Genomic DNA, 20,748 nt, shown 5'->3' on the forward strand with positions numbered 1-20,748 from the left:
TCCAAAACTTTTCTAAAGTTTGAAACAGTGGATCCACATTCCCTGGTCTCTGTACAGAAGTGAGACCCAAACGCCCCACTTAATTCCAGTTGCAAATTGCTACTGACCGTAGAAAGAACAGCTCCGCAGAGTTCTAAAACAACTGCTGTGTGACTTGACTAGGCCTCATGTTTACAGCCAGTTTCCCAGAGGTGAGGGGACATCACTTGAAATCTACACTTTCTGTTAAAAGAGCTGAGGGTCTGCCCAGTGATTAGAAGTCTGATTGCCTGCTGCGAGAAGGACAGAGTCTGGCACCCTGCAGGACGAGAAGCCCAGCAGCTACCAGTTTTGACAAACACAGAAGAAAAGCAGACTGCCGGAGAGAGCGAAGAGAGGATCGACTTGTGCTGCAAAGGGTGTCACAGTTTTTCCATGGTTGCCAGTGAAAAACGCAAAAGTCTATGTACATCCATACATCGCTCCAAGTCAGGGCGCAGCTAGCTTTTACATTCATCATACCAGGTGGGGCTGTTTCTACCTTGCTGTGTGTACTGTCCCAGGTCAGGCTGCAGAATGAATGCATACCAGACGAGGGTGGGCTGCAACTGCCTGATGTGCGCATTGAGCCAGGCTGGAGCCGCAACTGCGCCCATGTCAGTCCAGAAGCGGGCCACGCACGCCCACAAAATGGTGCCAGGGCCCACTCAGTAGCACCAGACCATCCAGGGTGGCCACGTTCAGCGAAGACGCAAGCCGCACCAGTCTTCTACTGTGAGTGCCACAGAAGCTGCATGTGAAAACTGCAAGCCTCTAGCTATGTTACAACTCATACAGGGAGTTCACAATGAAGGAAATAAAAAGGACTAAAGAATGATTTCCTACTCATTACGAAATGGGGGGGGGGGGGGGGGAGGGCAGAAACCCATCGACTGATTGAATATTTGACGTGTGGGAAAACACAATTGGCACATGAGTCTTATTCATGTTCCTACAACAGGCTGACTGGGGGATAGAAGCAATTAGGGGCACACGCGTGGGAGAAAGCGCCGAGCGGCTGGTGTGGGGGCATGAGTGGTTGTAAGACATGTAGCGCCCACAACAGAGTTGTGATCAATGATACCACCCTGTAGGCTGTACCAAATTGTGTAGTACTGAGTACTGCTGTGTAATTAAAAAGTATTGCCGAGCTTCAGTCTCGACACGGTTTACATCCAATAGATTTTTATAAATTCCTAAAACTAAAATCACTCCTCACGTTGCGCTCTATTAAGCCTTCCGATCCTTTGATTCTCTCAAAGATGCATCAGCTACTAAAGTCAGGTCACACCGTATGTAAAGTTTATAAACTCCTATCCCCTAAGCCTCGCAAATCCCACAGGAAATGTGAAGCAAAATGGGAAGACGAAACTAACTCTAGCAACATATCATTCGACTGGGAGAAGATCCATATCATTTTCGAATAAAATCTCCCCAATATTATCGCAAACAAAGTTTATGTTAATAAATAGGACATATTGGACCCCGAAAAGGATATTTAATCTTAAACTCAGCGAAAACCCCTCTTGCTGGAATTGTAAGTCTCAGGTTGGTAATCTTGGCCACATGCTCTTCCATGCCCTGTCTTACAACCATATTGGGATAAGGTCTACGAATGTATAAACAATACTATCAACATTGTTCCCCCCCCCCCACCAAGGGAATTTTCCTACAATCTTCTAGGTGCCCTGGACCCTAAGATCAAAGATGTGAATGATCGGTACTTATTAGACCTCATGCTCACCTTAGCCTGTAAAATTGTTTTGAGTAAGTGGAAAAATTCCAAAGAAGTCTCCTTTAGGATGTGGCAAGAATGGGTATCCTTCCTAAGAGGATCTGATAACGTTACACTTCGCGCCTCTCCTTGGCGCAGGTCACACAAGAAGCTTTGGAAATCCCTGGACGCCTTTTCTTTCTCATATAACCCACCGTGAAAACTGTCTCACACTTCACACAAGATAATGCTTACCGAACGCAATTTCAAATGTGCGACATCTGTAATGTATTTTAGAATGTATTCTATTGTTACTACGGGGTAATTGTACTTACACGACAACCCTGTAATGTATTGTATTTTACACTATTATTCGGCTGTAACTGTCATTGTTTGACCACCGGTATGTCATTACAGCATCACTGCGACTCCCATGGGAAGGCACTTGAGTACTCTGATGTTTGTTGGTTCTTTTTCCATTTTCTTTGTATTTCTTATTGTTTTTATCATTATTATTTCTTTTATCATTATCATTGTGTTTTCTTATGGTCTATTATTATCACTGTGTTTATTTACTTATCTGTACATTTTTGGAAAATTCAATAAAAATGACTTGAAATAAAAGTTTTTTTTTTTTTTAAAGTATCTTTTTTTTCTAAAACACCAGCACTGGGCAGTACACTAAAGTTATTTTTTCCTTGGTTTATTGTTAGTTTTAGAGTGTGTACCCCCAACACTACCTCTCTGAGAAGCCGTGACTGCTGTCCTATGCTACCCTGCGAGCCAAGTGCAGAAATGGGTTGTACTTGGCCCAGTTTGCAGAGCTTTTGTAGGACGGATGCTAGGACAACAGTGGCAAACTACCTCAACCCCCACGACCTAGACCCAATAACACCTGCCTGCCCTATGGTCCTCGAATGTAACGTTAATTTTTGTCAACAAGGATATATGTCGGCCCCTTGTCTAGATTTAGCCAAGCGGACATTAACTGAGCTTCCAGGATTTTTACCCAAAGCAGGGCAAGATGAGGCTTTCCTTGATATGGAGTGGAAGAAAAATGTATTTCTTAAAGCCTGGCAGCAAATGCTACTTGGGGTAGGCGACGGGATAAGAGGGGTCACTGTCATCTTATAGTTTCTAGCGAAGCAAGTGAAACATGTAGATCTTACTGAAATCACTTTTCTCAAATATATTAGGGAATAATGTCCTTGACACTCAGGCCCCGATTACAATGTAGGGTTTGAATGCGACCGAACAGTGTGGTCGGAAACATCCATTTGTATACGGCAGCTGGTGCCGATGCCACGAAATGCCCGCAGGATAAGCTCACATAGAAAAATGTATGTTTCCCAACATCGTAGTACCATGTGGCAGGCACCTCACGGTGCCTGCCACATTTTACAGGGGTATTTAGGGCCAAATGTGGAGGGCCAGAGGGAAGGAGACCCTGCTAGGAGCCCCAAAGTCAGTTTCCAATCCATGTTGGAAAGGCTGACATCATTTGGCTGTTAGAAACCGACATCATAACCCCCCGACACGTTTCTGCCGTCCTTAAGGGATTATGGGGCCTTTTCGACTAGCCGGCGAGCTTCTTGAGCCCGTCGGAACTACGTCAGATTCCCCAGCCGGATTAATCTCCGACCGCCGTCATCATAATACGGCGGTCGGACTTTAAACCTACAACGTCGATCGGAGGCTTTCCGACTGACATTGTAATTGGGCCCTTATGATGCAAAGAAGTCTTTAAGAGTGGTGTTAGCACTGGCCGACATAATTACAATGCCATTCAGGTCTGTCGAACATAAAAGAGTTATGAAAGGAAGATCTGGACTGACAGCTGCAAAGGTCTGCTAGTGGATTTGAAACAGGGGGTCACTGGGGATCCAGAAGCATACATGGGAACAAGTATAAACAACCACACTGAAAAGAAAGAATGCATAAATGTGCAGCAGAACACTCCCAGACCATATAGAATCATGAGAGAAGACTTTCTACTGTGGCCTCAAACAGTGGAACATCTGGAAGCCACAAGAATCATTCAATCAGCAAAGAAATTAAAACAACCTTTGAATGAAGGAAAGGGAGAGGGATTCTCTAATTATAATTAAGAATATGACTCAATTGGTGCTTATGATGAGCCCTCTTGAATGCTTGTAAGCCAAGGAAAGACCAAAACCCTCTACTAGTAGGAGCCAAGAAATGAAAGCCGTCCATAGAAAATAGTGCTTAAAAAATAAAAAGGTTATAGTGCTGTTGCTGCTCAGGGCTATTCATAAATATTGCTGAAACTCTTATCTTATACATTAAACATTTCTGTGCATGGACACTCCACTCTCCGCAGAACAGGAGTATTGAATGCTCGTTGTTTTCCATTTTGTTCTCAATCATATAAAGTATGAAGCTGGTGATTCAGCCCGGCCACTCACAAACCAGTGAATTAATTTATATTTCCACAGAGTTCCTTACTCTAAACTTTAGAAGCATGAAAGTGTTTACACTTTCAAGAGAGTAGAATAATTCCGACCACTGACCAGGCAATTTATGACATGCTCTTCCAAACGTATATAGACTTTAGGACCGCAAAAATATAGAGAACTGGTCAAAGTGACTGTTTCTTTTGCTGTTACTTCTACACTTCACAAAATAAAATATGCATGAGGGGCTGCGGTTTAGCAGACGTTCTGCTGGGAATATACATGTTTTCACTGAAGGGAAAGATAGTTACTCCGCAAGGTAAAAAAAAGTAAAAAGACATGACAACTAAAGGAGCGTGTGTATTCGTTCGTTCTCTCTCTCCATTTATATTTTGCTTTAGGAGGATCGTGGAATATGGTTTTAAAGGAACTGCCCCAAGTCTTATGGAAGAGATGTTATCGTTTTGCAGACTGGGGTCCTTTCTGGTATATTTCTCCAACTCTGGAACAGCTATTATTGAGAAGGTAATAAGTGCGTCATTTAGACTTTTAAAACTCTTTACGCATAAGCCACTTGTTTATTGTAGTGACAAAATGATCAAATGCTTTGGGGTGTTCATTTTCTTAATATAAAAAAAGTTTGCAAAGTCAGTGCTTTAAACAAGTAATCCTTTCAGCAAACCTTCAGTGTTTAAAAGGGAGCTGTAACTGCTCTCTTCCTTTGCAACACAGAGATCCATATGAGGCAAGAAAGGTTCTTTAAATTGAACAGATGGTCCTCTGCCAAGACAGTGAGAGCCACAGCCTGGGTCCAGCAGGCGACCGGCAGACCGTCCAACAGGGTCTAATCGCCCACCTATGCCTCTTTGGGCATACTTTATGCAGGCTGATTGGCAATAATTTGGAGAATGGATTTTAGACCTGAAAAGCTTAAAACCAAATAATGCCCAATTGTTGGAGGTAGTATGTTCTAAGACGGGGTAACAGCTATCCCAGTGTAACGTTCCAGGAGTGTACCATGCGACTAGTAGTATCTAGATCATACAGTAGTACTCGGAATAGATTTAATCTCCTTCTTTCTATAAATGTGGTACCAAATCTATGAATATGCTTAAAATTAGTAAATTAAGTATCCAGCAAACATTGCTGAGTTTAATGTTGAATAATTAAATGCATCAATATTCAGTTGTGTATATTTGTAAAGATGGTCCACTGTCTAAGGGACAGTATAGACAACACTGGTTTCATCGTCTTATGCCGTCAGGCTACGGCTTTTTCAAGGCTCGAGGTAAATTTGTATCGTATAGCAAACGGTCTTAAAAGATGAAAGGAACGAAGCTCAGCTGTGTGGGTTCCCAACACACACTGCAGTCATGCAGTCCATACATCCAGTTGATTTCTTTGTGATTTTGTGATCAGAAAGGACAAGGATGTGCTTCTTGTTGTACAGAGCCACGGCGGTCTGATCCAGCTGAGATGTCAATACTGGACCAAGCGGCGCAAGAAGCAAGTTGGAACCGAACAGTTACGTCACAGCCTCAAGAGCACCCATAAGGTTTTTCTATGGATCAGGCACAGGCTTCCAGATTGTCGATTAGGGAGGAGACCATAGATGAATAGGCAGGTGACCAAAGAAGGGACTGGGTCGTTGACCCTAATATTGAAATCTCCTACATCAAAGTCTCAGTGGCCTAAATAGCAACTAGGCAAATGAAACCATAGATTATTAGAAATTGTACACAGCCTTGGAATGGGGAGTAAAGTAGTCCAAGATTAAGTGAAATGCCAATATTTGTTAACTCTGGCAATAACACAGCAACATTTCCAGAGAAAGGTCATCACAAAACATTATATGAGCTAAACCACCGATTCCCTGCTTGCACTTGCCTGTCCTGTTACACGGAGAATTGTATAACCCCTTAATTAGCCCATTATGAGGACATGTTCAGAAGCAGCATGAAGCTATGTTTCCATTAGAAACATACAGTCCCAGTACGAAGCAAAATTAGGTTAATAAATTCCCACAGATTGCGTGGAATGCACCTTTTATTTATCTGTGCACAGCTAAGATTATTAGGCTCTAGACAGTGGCAGGCAGAACATACAATTGAAGCCATACATTTAACAGGAGCTTAGCAAATAAGAGCATTGAGACCAAATCTACTGTCACTCAAGAAAGATAGGTGGCACAATTCTAGAACATTAAAATTGAAGTAAGCAGGAATGATATAGACTAGACCCATCGGGGGGGGGGGGGGAAGAGTCCCAGCATACTGCATCTTCTGCCATCAGATGTGCAGATGGACATAAACAAGTTTACCTTTGGAGCACCTATGGCAAACGAGTTGTGTGTCCTTTGCAAAGACAAGGTTCTGACTGGCAGATATGCCAGGTGAGAGGGACATCAATGGAGGGCACAAGCCACAACATGTAGTACAAACTCCAGCAGGGAGACTAGAAAATCTACCTTGTTCCAAAGGGAGTACTACAAGGAGCTGTACTGGTGAGGGAAATATGCAAACCCCCTTAAGGTTGCAAGTTAGGATGTTGAAAGATCACTATGCAGAAGGTCGAATGATGGCAAGAAGCAATAGCCTGATTTCATTGAAATAGAAAATATGTCAGGGTTCACATATTAATACTAAACAAAATCAGCATAATGTAAAAAAAGAACAAAAGAGGAAGCACCTACTGAATGCGCTTCTAGATAGCACATATTCTGTTTGAGACTGCAGCATCAGAATGAGGAGGAGGTAGAAAATGTTATACACCATGTGCTCCTGCACACCACTCAACGGTATACAAATATTACAACCAAAAGGATGACAAAAAAAGAATTGTGTAACAAAAAGAGCAAAACAAGAAGATTCCTAATCCAACATTGACCATATAGCACTTGGGTCTGGTGAATACAAAAGAATTTCAACAGTTGGGCAACTGAAGATGATAAACAGGGCAAGCAAAAAACTGAAGAGTGCAGGTCTAAACATCTGCTGCCGGACTACACCCTCTATGCTTGCACTGGCTTTTTCCTTCAGTCCTGCTGGCATGGTTCCAGCAAAAACATAGGAGAAAAATATGCAAGATATTATCAGGAATTTGGTAAATACTACTACAATAGCTATTTGCTTATAAAAACTGAAAGGACCATAAATGTTTTTGGATCTTTTTATATATTTGTATGTTTGGAAATTGATAAACATTTGAATTTTTGCCACTGTTAACATTGATAATTACAAGGTACAAGCTGCTGAAAACCCATAGGACTGATGCTCTGGTGCTTACAGAACAGAATATGCTCAATGACATCTTGCCTCATAAATAAGGTTAATTCTCTTCATCTCATTAAAAAAGAAACTTAGAGACATCAGTATAGTAAACAACAATATAAATCTCTATACATAATGAATACATTGTGATGAAATGTAAATGTGAAACTAGACTGCATTCTACATTGTAAGCAGTTAATAAGGAAAAAGCACTTGCCTAACACGCATCAGCACATAACCTCATCATTAAAAATGCCAGTGCTAGGTGTACTACATACCCTTTAATGGGATGGACTCCTTCAGCATTCTGTTCCTTCGCTTCTTTTATGGCGTTAGATGGAGTATGTTGGGCACAAGTCAAAAATTCTGGGTCCAGTTGGTGAGTTCCTTCTTGTTCCTCGACTAGCTTTACGCTTTCCTCTTTTGAGGGATTTTTGACCAGCCCATTACGACTGAGTGGGGAAAAAAAGAAAAAAAAAAAAAGGTCAAGCAAACGACAGCTGTTACCTTGCAAATTCACCTTTCAAATTCACGCTTCCACTTATACGGACCATGTACACTAAACTGAGCAAATAAGATTAGTTCTAAGGCACTCCCAGTTTCCTAAATGAAATACTGCTCTGAAATTGTGTAAGCCAAATTCAGTCCAAGACTATAACAAGCATTGGCAAAGCCAAGAATTTGGCCCTTGGAAAGCCTGATATTTCATTTTTTACATATATATAAAAATTTCATCTAAATGTTGTGAGCATATGTTGCCAAAACAAATAGTAAAAAAAAAATCTATCACAAAAATCAGTTAAACACGTGAAATGAAGACAAAATGAGAGCAGTTATTTGCCCCTCTGGTTTTCGCAGTGTAAAGAAAGGAAAAATAAACGGATAATTGAACGTTGTCATTTTATTTGTTCCTGCTGCGGCGTCTTGGCGGGGCGGATCTGCTCTGCTGACAGAGCAGGGGAGGAGTAGTTTGCACTCACTAAGTGCGCATTAAATTTTTGCCGGCCGTCTCGGGTCGGCCAAACATTCACACGCATTTAGCGGTGGAGAACATGCCCAGGCTCCCATTTCTTGGCTGAGCGCCAAACCACAGATTAGACCAATCACAATACAGCAGTGCAGCATTGTTATTGGCTATGGGGAGCCTGGGAACCTAGTGCTTCTCGCTTCTTGTTTGCTGAGAGGAAGCCATGGAGAGGACTGAGGAGAGGCGGCATGCGCTGGTTGGCAGGTAAGTGAAAAAAATGTTTTGTTAACCTCTGCCCCTGCTTGCCCCCTCCCTGCCCCACTGCTGCTTCCCGGGAGCAGCCGCCACTGCTCACCCTAGGTCTCAAGGTGACTACTTTAAAGGCATATGCGCACATATGGAAAATCTAACTGCAATCAAACAGTGAAGAAAACCAATCACCAAAAAAATGGCTTATCCGTTGCCATGCTGTAGGCGGCGGTGTGAGGAAGTAAAGTTTAAAGTACTTTTATTTTTGCACGATTAATCAAAATCATTGCAAATAATCAGATAAAATTAGTAAAAATAAAAGGAAATGTATAAAAACAGCACACGATCTGACATCAGCAGCTGTTAAAAACCAATACTATACATGTCTCATTATACTTCACTAAAAGGACGAGCAACTGTTGTAAATGCAAAGCAGCAGAGAAGACACAAAAAAAAAATAAGTTCACATCCTTTTGAGTCTAAATTAAGTTACAACACGGAAAAAAGATACAAAGTTCTGACATCCAAATCCGTTAAGATTCTGGTGCTGTAAATATCAGGCAGCCCATTCGTATCATGAATGAAAAATAAATTCACAGTCTTTTGGTAATCAAATAGATTGTGGCTGGATAAAAAGGCACACATCAGAAGGTTGTTCGAGTACAAGAAGAAGCCGTTCCCCTCAAATTCATCAAATGGTAATCAGTCACCACTAATACAAGGCTTGTATAGTAACGTTGATCTCCTAGCCTGAGCGGAGTCACGGGGAGGCACAATACTGTCCGAAGTAATAATTCGAAGCTGATTTACAGAGTGCAGGTTACAAACAAGCTGATCTTCGGCGGCTGTATAACCCACCATTCAACCTTGTCGTGATAACATGCTTTATCACCTTTTGCAGCAGCTTATCTAGTAAAAGTGCAATAAAACAATAAACAATCATGATCAAGTTGATCCCTTAAAGTGCAGGTGCATAAAGCCAGCCACAAGCTGCAGCAAAAAGGAGCTGTTGAAATTCCTCGTGCTGTTTTGTCACTGCATTCAACATTATTACAGCCACCTTCATGCATTTATATAAAATCGTGTTGCCAGTTGGCGCGACTCTCCTCTTAAGCATTCCTCCATTGCAACTTTGCAAGTTCTAATGTTCAGCCATCTCAAGATTTGTACACACGAGTTACGTCTAGGTGCAATAAATGTGGTGTGTATACTGATAATAAGCAGGCGAGACTCCACTGATGAACCACAGCTTTTATCTACACAGAGAATTCAGAGTTCCTGTCAAGTGGCCGTATTTGTACACCTTCAGGGGGGTGGTAACCCCAAGACACAAGCAGCAGAGTTGAATTTTTACAGGCAGTTCAAAAGGGCAAGATAAATAACATGGCAGTGATAGGGACTGATACAGGTCGATCGGTGGCATGGCGTGAACTCTAGCACGAATAGCACAAGCTGCCTCCAGGTCACCGTCGGCAGATAACGGCTCTGATTGTTTCAAAAAAATTCTCGCTAGCTATTAGCTGAGAGGAAGTAAACATCAATGACAATTTAACTGACTAATGGATAGATGTCCCGATAGTGAAACACTGTTAAATGTGTTTTTCACTGCTGCAAGGCCTACCTCTCCCATAGGATAACACTGGGTTACATAACATTATTACATTTCATTGGTGATAACTCTTGCTTGGAACAGGTAGAAATGTCACATTTCATCTCTAAGGAATTGTAATTTTGTCAGGCGTGTGGCAGTGCACGGTCTAGTGCCAGTCCCATCCTACCCCATAGCAGGAGCAAGTGGCAGTTCAGTGCACAAATACCTGTACCCATGCACCAGGTCTCATGCCAATACAGGCCAGCCTAGTGGGGTAGCCCAAGAGGCCGCTATTGTGGCAAGCTGGTGGTCGCTCTGCACATGAATGTCCCTTTGAGGGTCTAGGTTTTATAAAATTACGACTGCAGTGCTGGCCCATCCTTGTAATACACTGCTGATCTTCATTTCTCCTTGTTTCAGGGCAGAACAGCCACTGGGACTATATTTCCTTGAAGCCCCGGTGGTGGCCATCTTGGGAGTGTCACGTCCATAAACACAGCTCTGCCCTGGGGATCGTGCTCACTATTCCTTGACCGACGATGCACACGGGGCACTCGTTCTGACTTTGAGCCTGCAGTGGATGTTTCCCGGTGTTGGAAACACTGTTTTGAGCAGAATGTCTTTCAAGCAAGAAAGGCTGGACGGGCCTTTACGGTAAGACAAGCATTTTACACCCGATCTCACGGACATGGTCAGATCTGCTGCGCATTTCCCCGCAGAGGCTATCCTATTAAACATGTGCAGTTAAGAGGGGAAAAGCCGACTCACATTTTGAGTACAAACAATAATGCTGCATGTCGCAAGAATTGTATTGCTGTATCACCATTCATATATGTTTTGACAGGTTGAGAAGCGCTCCGCACTAGGATTTAGCCTGGTGCTCTACAATAAAAGCGTATATCTATGAGACATTGCACTGTGTTCCAGATGGTGCATTTTAGAAATTTCTGGTTGGTTAGGGTATGCACCTAAGCATGGCAGAACCCACCACTCTAGTCAGGGTAAGGGAGTTACACACCCAAGATAACTCCTGCTCACACCCTTGGTAGCTTGGCAGAGCAGTCAGGCTTATCCCCGAGGCAATGTGTAAAGTGTTTATGCAACACACACCCACCAGTGACACACTAAATACACCACATAAGAGACTCCACACAGTAATATATAAGAGTTTCTCATATATTGTATATAAAACATATAGACCACAATTAAAAGGACCAATAATCACTTTGCCAACTAGGCAATTGTTATAACATCACAGTTAGTGAAATAAGGTACATACTTATAGGTTGCACATGTCATGAACACAACACCCATTACTGTGGATATTATGTAATCCCTGAAATAGTACTGGTGATCGTGGCAAGGAAAAAGCAACACAACTAAGTATCAGTGCATGAAATGCAGCAGATAAGGAAATGAAAACAGGAATACTCACATGAGTGCAACAACACAAAGCAGGTTATGAGAAGGCATGTGAATCACCAACAGTACTTGGGCCCACTGCAGAAATATTATAAACACATAGGGTAATCCCTTACAGCGCACCTGTACTCCTATGACGTATTTTGTGGTATCGGCTGTGGCCCATAGGCACTGTTGGATGAAGGCAGTTACATACTGTAGTCCGTAGGAACACCTGTGTGACTACTACACGGATTACGGTAATTTTACTGGCTTCCCTCAGGTGGCAGGTCCTAGAATAAAGCAAGCCTCTAGGGGTGATTGGGGCCTTCGTCATGGATCTGCCCTACAACACTGCCCAAGCGCCCCCACAAAAGGTATGGTCTAACTAGCACCGGGGGGGGGGGGCACAATTATTATTGAAGCTTGTAGAGCGCACGGCTACCTCCAACGGAAGTGTCCCGGCGCTAGCATCCTACCTAAGGGAAGAAGAGAGCAGAGAAGACCATCGTATCGAGGGCAGGCTGAAAAGCCATGTCTTCAGTGCTCTCCTGAACAGGATTTCCGCATCTATTTTTCTCAGGTGATTGGGCATAGTATTCCACAGGGTAGCAGTTTTTACAGAAAACGCACGGTCACCGGCCATTGCCTTCACAAAACGAGGAATGACCAAAAAGTTACGACTATTAGATCTAAGTGCCCTAGCTTGGTTGTATTTCTGAAGTCTCCGCTTCAGATATTGAGGCCCGGTCCCTCTGATTGCTCTGTGTGCTAGAGCTTTAAACTTCACTCTTCTCCTAACTGGGAGCCAATGTAGGCTGCGTAAATGGGGGGTAATATGATGTAGCAGTGGCACATTCCTGATCAACCTAGCTGCCGCATTTTGTATAAGCTGTAGTCTCCTCATCAAGTACTCAGGAAGACCAATATAAAGGCTATTGGCATAGTCGAGTTGTGAAGTAATTAAAGCATGCACTATTGACTTCCTGCACTCCATCAGCAGGAAGTGAAGAAATCTGCACAAAGCCTGAAGTTTCCAAAAGCACCGAGAGGAGACATGAGCAATTTGTGCCTTGCCAGTGAGTTGGGCGTCAAACTTGAAACCCAAATTCCTGACAGAGGAAACTGGTAGCGGAGGTGGGTTTCACTTGGTTGGCCACAACAGCCCAGAGCACGGAGGAGTCGGTTGGTTAAAAAACATAAGACCTCCGTCTTATCAGTGTTCAATTTTAGGCAGCTGTCCGTCATCCATGATGAGATATTTAAAAGACACGGTCTAAAATTGACGAAGGCTGTCTCGTTGTGTTCTTTAAAAGAGAACACCAGTTGTGTATCATCTGCATACGAGACAACCTTCACCCCACATTTTTCAGCAATTGCCGCAAGGGGAGTCAGCTAAACATTAAAAAGGGTGGGGCTTAAAGCAGAGCCCTGAGGAACACCACATAACATGGGGCAGGAGCTGAAGACATAGGGATGAAGAAACACATGTTGCGAACGACCCTCAAGAAATGAACGAAACCATGCCAAAACAGTTCCTGTTACTCCTAGATAGTGAAGTCTATTCAGGAGGATCCTGTGGGAAACCGTGTCAAAGGCTGCGGACAAATTCAGCAGCATCAACATTGCACAGCTTCCCTGGTCTAAGGTTTCCCGGATCGATTCGGCCACCTCAAGTAAAGCTGTCTCCGTACTGTAGCCTGTCCTAAACCCAGACTGAGAGTCATGAAGATGGTTATTTCATTCTAGGAAGACCGAGAGTTATCTCTGGACCTCTTTTTCTAAAATGTTGGCCAGGGCCGGAAGAAGAGAGATAGGCCTAAATCTTTTTAGCTCTACTGGATCAGCATACTCTTTCTTGAGGATAGGCTGAACACAGGCCTTTTTCCAGCTAGTTGGAAAAACCCTGGTCTCCAATGAGGAGTTCCAAATCGGATTCAAGATGCCATTAAGCCAAGGGGCTAATAGCCTTAGAAATCTGGCTGGACAAGGGTCCAGAGGGGAGCCCGATTTTATTTTCATTAGTTCCCCCAATGACACCTCCATCTGAAACGGGCAAAAAGCCGACCATTTATCTGACATGGGATAAGTTGTAATATCAGATGAACCTGATACCGGAAAGGAAGAATAAATGGTTAAAATTTTATTCTGGAAGAAAGTGGCTACTTCTTCACAGAGAGCCAAAGATGGGATAGTGCTCTTCAAGGCCTGAGGTTTCATAAAGCCTTGGACTATCTTAAAAATTTCTTTTGGGGAATTGTACGAGTCCTTGATCTGCTTTGCAACGTAGTCCCTAATGAGCTCATGCTTCAAACTGTGACATTTCCTCAGTGCTGCCTTGTTTTCACATTTGGCTGAAAGTTCATAGTTTTTTCTCTAGACACGCTACAGCCTCTTACAAAGGCTTTTCTCCATACAAAGCTCCATGGTAAACCAGGGAGACGAGGGTTTGTTCCTAAACAATTTGACAGTCTTAATGGGGGCTATTTTGTCAAGGGCTGAGTTGACCCAAACATTAAAGAGAGGAGCATCGAGGTTAGGATCGCCAGTGAGTTTGGGGGGGGTGGGGGGGGGTGGGGAGGGTACACCGCCCATAGATTGAGGTGTGATCTTCCTCCAGTTTCTCTTATTCTCCGTAATAGGCCTCATATAATTGTCACAAACCTTCCAAGTAAGCCTGAACGGGACCAACCAATGGTCCGACCAGGCCACCGGTGAGGGCTCCTCTACCTGAATGGTGGGATCATTAGTAAAAAGAAGATCTAAAGTATGGCCAGCTGCATGAGTGGGACGCAATACCTTTTGAATCAGTTTTAGCCCATGAAGGGTATCTCCTAATTGAACTGCTAGAGAGCAGTTCACATTAATCATGTGGACATTAAAATCACCAAGAACGGTGAAATTAGTATGCCTCAAGGAAAGATGGGCAATACAATCATACAGTTTCTGCCAGTAGGCGGACACAGCATTTGGAGGTCTATAGACCAAGAGCCCTGCCATAGAGGAGGTCGTGGAAAATGTAATGCAAAAAGACATGGCCTCTATTAGTCCAATGTCTTCAATTTTCTTATATGAAATTTCCCAACCTTCCCTCATTATTAAGGCCAGGCCGCCACCAAGTCCATTACCTGTACTATCAACCTTAGCTATTCTATAGCCTATAGGGATGGCCAGGAAGATATCTGGATTCGAGCTCTCTCTCAGCCAGGTTTCCGTATTAAAAACACAACATCCCAATCATAGGTCTTTAGCGAGAGCCAGATATATGATGCATGTTTAGGAAAAGACCTACAATTAATCAGGCATGCCTTAATAGGCAGCCTGGGACTGGGTCTACGCAAGGGTCCTAAGAATAATGTGTCCGCTGGAATATAGATATCTATCTCCCCTTTCCAAAAAGCCACATCCACATTAAAAGTGCAAGACCTACAATGAAACTCATTGTGGCCACATTACTCATTCTCCTCTAAACCACTTTGAGGAGTACGGCGTGCGGACCCTGCCGAATTCCCTACTGTAACAATGGACAAGAGGGCAAACACGCTGTGCCACTGCGAGAAGCCCAAGAGCTGGGCCAGAATGCAGGAATCCTACCTGCAGAACACCTGCTGAGCAATGTTGGCGGCCTCGCTCACGGGCCTGCATTGCCGGAGAAGAAGCTGCTGCTCAATTTCAAGATACTGGTGAGACAAGCAGCTGTTCAGCTTTGTAGCAGCTGATGCATGTGCACCCAGTATAGCAAACAATTGGTCCTGTCGGGTGATGCAATTGCTGTGATCAGTTACTATTACTGCAAAAGGAAATCAATATCTTAATTGGTGATAAAATGAATGTAACATTTTTCAAATAGCAAGGAATTAAACTTTATGAAGAGAACACACCAAAGCGGAAAATTTTCAAAGGCAAAGTCTTATTTACTTTCCCATTTTAACAAAAAGAGGCTGTCACAGGTGCAACTAAATTGTAAATATAAGAGTTGTGACAATAGTGAAAAATGAGTGACATATGGTGATCAGTGAAATGGTGGAACACTATATACAAGACGTACAAGAGTGACATGAATAGATTAAACTCAAAACAATTCTTCTACACATGTACTGTCTGATGCTTTTAACATGAATACTAGACACATTAATGACTATTGGGGTCAAGGAAGCTGTGTAGACAGGTAAACTGTTAATGTTTCGACCCGGTTAGTAGCGCAATTGTGATGCGTCAAGGGCAGGTCCTCCTCAGGACTGTGAAGGGCGAAATTCGACAACCAGAGATCCTGCAGCTGGTCAGAGAAACACGGATTGAAAAAAAACCAATAATGTGTAGCAGAACACATCCACGATCCAGTTGGGCTCCGAGATCCGGTTGGCATTTCGGAAAGTAAGGGATTGAGTCAAACAATTTTACGGTAAAAACAAGGCAAACTTTCCTGCCAAAGCTCCACACACACGCTGCTCTTTTTTTAAGACGAAGAACAGACTGGTTCTTCTGCTCCAGAGAGCCGCAGCAACTGCAGGCCGGTCCATCCCACACGCATCATGGGCAGCGCTCTTTACACAGCTCTCCTTCCAGGCAGGTTACTTTTGGATCCAGCAAGGATCATGCTTGAAGTCTTTGAATTCCCTGAGACTTCTAACAGGAGGCAAGCACACATAAGGCCTTGCAGAACTTCCGTAGCAGGATACCACAGCAGGGCAAATGGAGTCAGTCCTTCTCCTCTGCCCACAGACAAAAGCAACAAATGCAGGCCAACCCGCCCATCACGCAGAAAAGGCGGTGCTCCTCACACAGCTTCTTCTTCATGGCAGGGTCTTCTTCTTTCCATAAGTTATCTAAAGTCCTGGGGTTTTAGCTCTCATACTTATACCCCATTTTCCCAATGTTCTCTTTGCTTCAGAGTCTCTGAGCTCAGTAAAACCAGTTCGATCTTCCCTGATCTAGCTTGACCACAGGGAGTGGAAAAAGCATTGTACAAAGGAGATATATAGACTATTCAGGTGCTAACGGAACTCCTCCCACCACTCTAAATGCAGACCAGGTCTAGTCAGCCTAGCGATGAGTCACCCAGGAAAGGCAGGACACACTCCCACCCCTCTTGTGACTATCTAGAATGAATGCACATCCCCAGCTCCTGTCACTCCATAACCAGACTGTGGATACACAAACTGGCAGAGGTACACAGAATGCTAGAGCGCCCTATACCTCTCAATATATCCTCTAACTCCACATAACCCTTTCTAGACTCTTCCCTCCTCTACACTTCCTTGTGTCATCTCATTCCTCTAACTATTCAGATCTCCCAAACAAGCCTTAAACCCTTCCCTTCTACTCTTCCCACCACCTCCCTGTTACTCATCCCAAACCACCTCCTACAGCTATGAGCTGAAGAAAAAAAACTTTCTAGACACTTCCCTCTTCTATACCTCCACTATCCCTTTCAATTCACCTAAAAGACAAACATGCCCACCACTCAAATTAATTTCATGTTTCCCTATACTAATTCCCCACTAATCCTGTTGGGGTTCTGGAGTAGCCTGCTCCCCACCCAAAGGCGCTACGACGCTTCATCAGGGGTAGCAACTACTATATAAATGCAAACCCTTCCCTCTGCTATCCCTCAACTATCCTTTTTCAAACTAAATAAACTCACATGTCCACCACTCAAAAATATCACAGTATACTAATTCACCACTAATCCTTTTTGGGTCCCGGAGTAGCATGCAACTGGTCGAATAAGTGCTTTGACGCCTCCTCATGCAGGGCTAGCAAGCGCTATACAAATGCGACTATAATTAAGGGGTTAGGGCTCCGTCGTCACAAGTGTTATTCACTAGTTGCCCTTGAGGACTTGACAACACTCCACCCACATTTTAGTGAAATAGCGCCAAACAAAAGTTGCAGAAAGTATCAAAAATAAAAGGCAGCATCGCTTTACGAGAGCACTTCAAAACCTTCGGGTAGTAAAATATCAAATACCTCCAACAGTCAATCTCAATTCAAATTGACATTCGACACATAAGGAACAGACAACACACCTCAAAAGATATGGATATTAATGAATGGTTGTAAACACCAACTGTCATTCGGAATCACAAAACTGGGTCCTACGCACTGTAAAAGTAGCCACTATTATAGCGCGATATATAGCACCCAGCAACACCACTCACTACACCCGGAACATTTAGAACATACGCTCTCGGCTTCTGATGCCACATACATTCAGATGAGTGCATTGAAACTGGCAGGGATGGGCGTGTGCATGGCATGGGCCTGCGACTGCAGTGCAGAGCGAGGTCTCCATCTGGACGGCTTACCTAGAGTTGCCGTTTCGCACTCCTCTGCCCCCTCCCCGCTTCCCCTTCCGTCGATTTCTCTGCTCCCTGGGCGACATCCGCCGTCAAAGATTTTGCTGCCTGCCACCTACTCAAAGGCAGCCCCCGATACCCACGGAAAGCACTATGCACACGTATATGTGAAGCTTCGTCAAGGGCGAGCTTCCATCTTGAAACAAGACACTAACGATGATTGGCATGACTGATAGCACGCCTATTAGTCTTCACAATGAGAAGAGGGAACTTGAAACATTATTAACTTTTTTAAATAATGTGTGACTCTGTAGAAGAGATATTAATTTTTGTAAAAACATTTTCGAAAAAAATGTAAATAAGAGAGAGCCTTCACACGATGCCACAATAATTTCAATAATTAAGGAATAAGCTCGATAAAATGCATTGCCTTGTGCTGCTACTTGTGTTTGCAGCCTTGGTTAATAGGGAAAAGACAATTTTAAGATCACGGCATTTATGTACCGGACTTCCTAGTACGTTTTCACTGCTGCTCCAGTTACATTGCAGCTCCGAATCTGCGTCTGTCAGAAACGTGATGAAGGCAACAGTAAAAGGCCACACTGGCATAGCCCTCGCTATATGCACGCTTGGCGGCCATGTTTGACTGGTAATTATATTTGTCACATAAAAACAAATGTTCGCTACAGAGAAGGAAACGGGTACTTGCGAGCAGTATGTGTAGATAACAACAAAGCTACGCACTAGAAGCTGGAATGTCTATTTCATAGCAGTCTCTATTAAGAATTCTATGTCAGGACCGGAGGCTCCGATTATGCTTCTCATTTCTTTACTAGAAATTTGCTCAGCAGCCAATCATATTACACTATAACAAAAAACTACAATACCCATGAACCAATGGGTATGACGAAATAACCATAGAGTATGTACATATAAATAGTCAGCAAGAGAATACCACATCCTCTTTCTTTGCTGCTCCGCAGCCAGTTAAGTGCATTTCTCTTCTCTTTCCAGCTATTTGTTTATTTATTATGCCGCTTGTATTGCATTTTTTATACCGCTTGTATTACTTTATTATACCGCTTGTGTTGCATTGTTCTGTGGTTTACCTTACATTGGTTTTTCAATTCTCAGCGCTGTGCGCCGCTTGCGAGACTTGTTTTTCTGCTAGTGAATCTTTATTGTATTTCCTCGGTTCCATCGTTGCAGGGAGCGCGTGTCTGCCTCCCCGGTTCGGGCGCTCTGCGCCCGCGCCTCAGTTTAAGTGGAGCGGGAGTGAATTACGGGGCGGAAAGGCTACGCGCGTGTCGCGTAGGGCTTTCCTCATTTGAATTCAGGCGGCCGTTTACGCGCATGCGCGGCGGCCATTTTTTCTGAGTAAAACTTGTTGTTTCCTCAGGTATTCAGCGCGAGAGCAGCGCTTTTCAATGCTCATGCCCACAGCCTGTTTTCTCTCGCCCCTGTTGACGTCCTGCTGCAGGTTTGAAGCAGTTGGGGCTGTATAATTTGCATAGGCTTTGCCTAGAGTGGTTTTCATTTGGCAAGTCCTCCCTCCACATCTAAGTATTTACATATTTCAGGTTCCTTTGACCTGTTTATTTAAACTTGCCTCAGGGGTTTGTGCCGCTCCCCCTTTATTGTGCTTTGGCATACCTGATTTACTATTGTTTTTCCTTCCTCTTGTGGGCAATATTTGCGCCAGGTTCTACCATGGCGGATTATTTTGAGGAAGATGACTATTATTATGATTATGAAGATGAGGACGCCTCTGGCTCTATGGAGCAGGATTTGGTAGAGGCTCTTGACTTGGGTGTACAATCCTCTGTGAATAAAGCGCTGGTCCGCGCTATTACACCACTGAAACGTCATTTATCGCACTATGCTGTGCAACAGGGTTGGTTGCCCTCGTCCTCAAAATCTTCGAAATCTTCTCAGTCCTCCAAGTCCTCTAAATCTTCTAAAGTGTCTAATCCTCACAGGTCAGATTTTGCAAAGCTGGCTAAAGCCCTTTCCTCGGAACATTCTTATGGTCAACCTCCTAAGGAACTTTCCTCCTCTTCAGTTCACCCAACAGACGATGACGGAACCTCTCCATCTTCTTCTGATCATGGGGTATCTTCTCCTCCTCGTAAAAAGGCTCGCAAGGAGCATTTTGTTGATGCGCCATCGCATCCCCAAGTTCTCACGTTTGAACCATCAGATATCATTCATCCCAATTCCTCTTCTTGGCTCCCGTCTCCTGAGGTGGCGGAGTACGTCCAGACACATATTCGTCAACCTTTTGACAAGGAGGTACGTTCCCGTCTTCGCTCTGAGTGTCCCCGTCCTGACTTGGCTGATAAATTAGCGGACACCCCTGAGGTGGATCCCACTATGGTGACATATCTAAAAAAATATGCCAAGGACCCTAAAAGGGGCATTGACAGAGCCTGGCGATCTTGCCAAGATAAACTTTTGGATTTATTGGGACCCCTCACCAAAATTTTGGATTTAGGTTATCGGGCCAAGGAGTCTTCCTCTGCCATTGACCCGGATGACCTTATTGGTTGGGCTCAAAGAGCAGTTTGTCAATTGGGTAACGCCAATTGTGCTATGTCTTCGGAACGTAGGCGTTCTATTTTACTGAAATTGGACCCAAAATTGGCTGAACTTTCTACTTCTGAATCTGGTCCTTTGGCGCAGGGATTATTGTTTGGCCAGTCTTTCCTCAAAGAACTCACTAAATTTGTGGCCACTTTTAGTGGTCTTGATAAGGCGCAAGCGTCTATCAGACGGGCTTTTCGCCCGGTTTTTGGAAGGGCCGGTCGATATAGGGGACGATCGTCC

At 43.7% G+C, this 20,748-nt stretch overlaps 1 protein-coding gene across 3 annotated transcripts in view; it reads right to left on the reverse strand.

The window, feature by feature from the left end:
- The window catches only part of LOC146832689 (uncharacterized), a 408,998-nt gene that overhangs the window by 106,423 nt on the left and 281,827 nt on the right, over positions 1-20,748 (reverse strand). For 2 of the 3 annotated variants that reach the window (XM_085605966.1, XM_085605965.1), the window contains one exon: positions 7,694-7,867. In XM_085605966.1, the coding sequence (XP_085462092.1) occupies positions 7,694-7,867 (174 nt within the window). Of the gene's footprint in view, positions 1-7,693; positions 7,868-17,931; positions 18,140-20,748 lie in introns of those variants that run through there. The other variant, XM_085605967.1, reaches the window with a different exon arrangement.

The sequence above is a fragment of the Triturus cristatus genome, chromosome 5_1 (assembly GCF_964204655.1).
Source record: "Triturus cristatus chromosome 5_1, aTriCri1.1, whole genome shotgun sequence".
NCBI classification, from domain to species: Eukaryota; Metazoa; Chordata; class Amphibia; order Caudata; family Salamandridae; genus Triturus; species Triturus cristatus.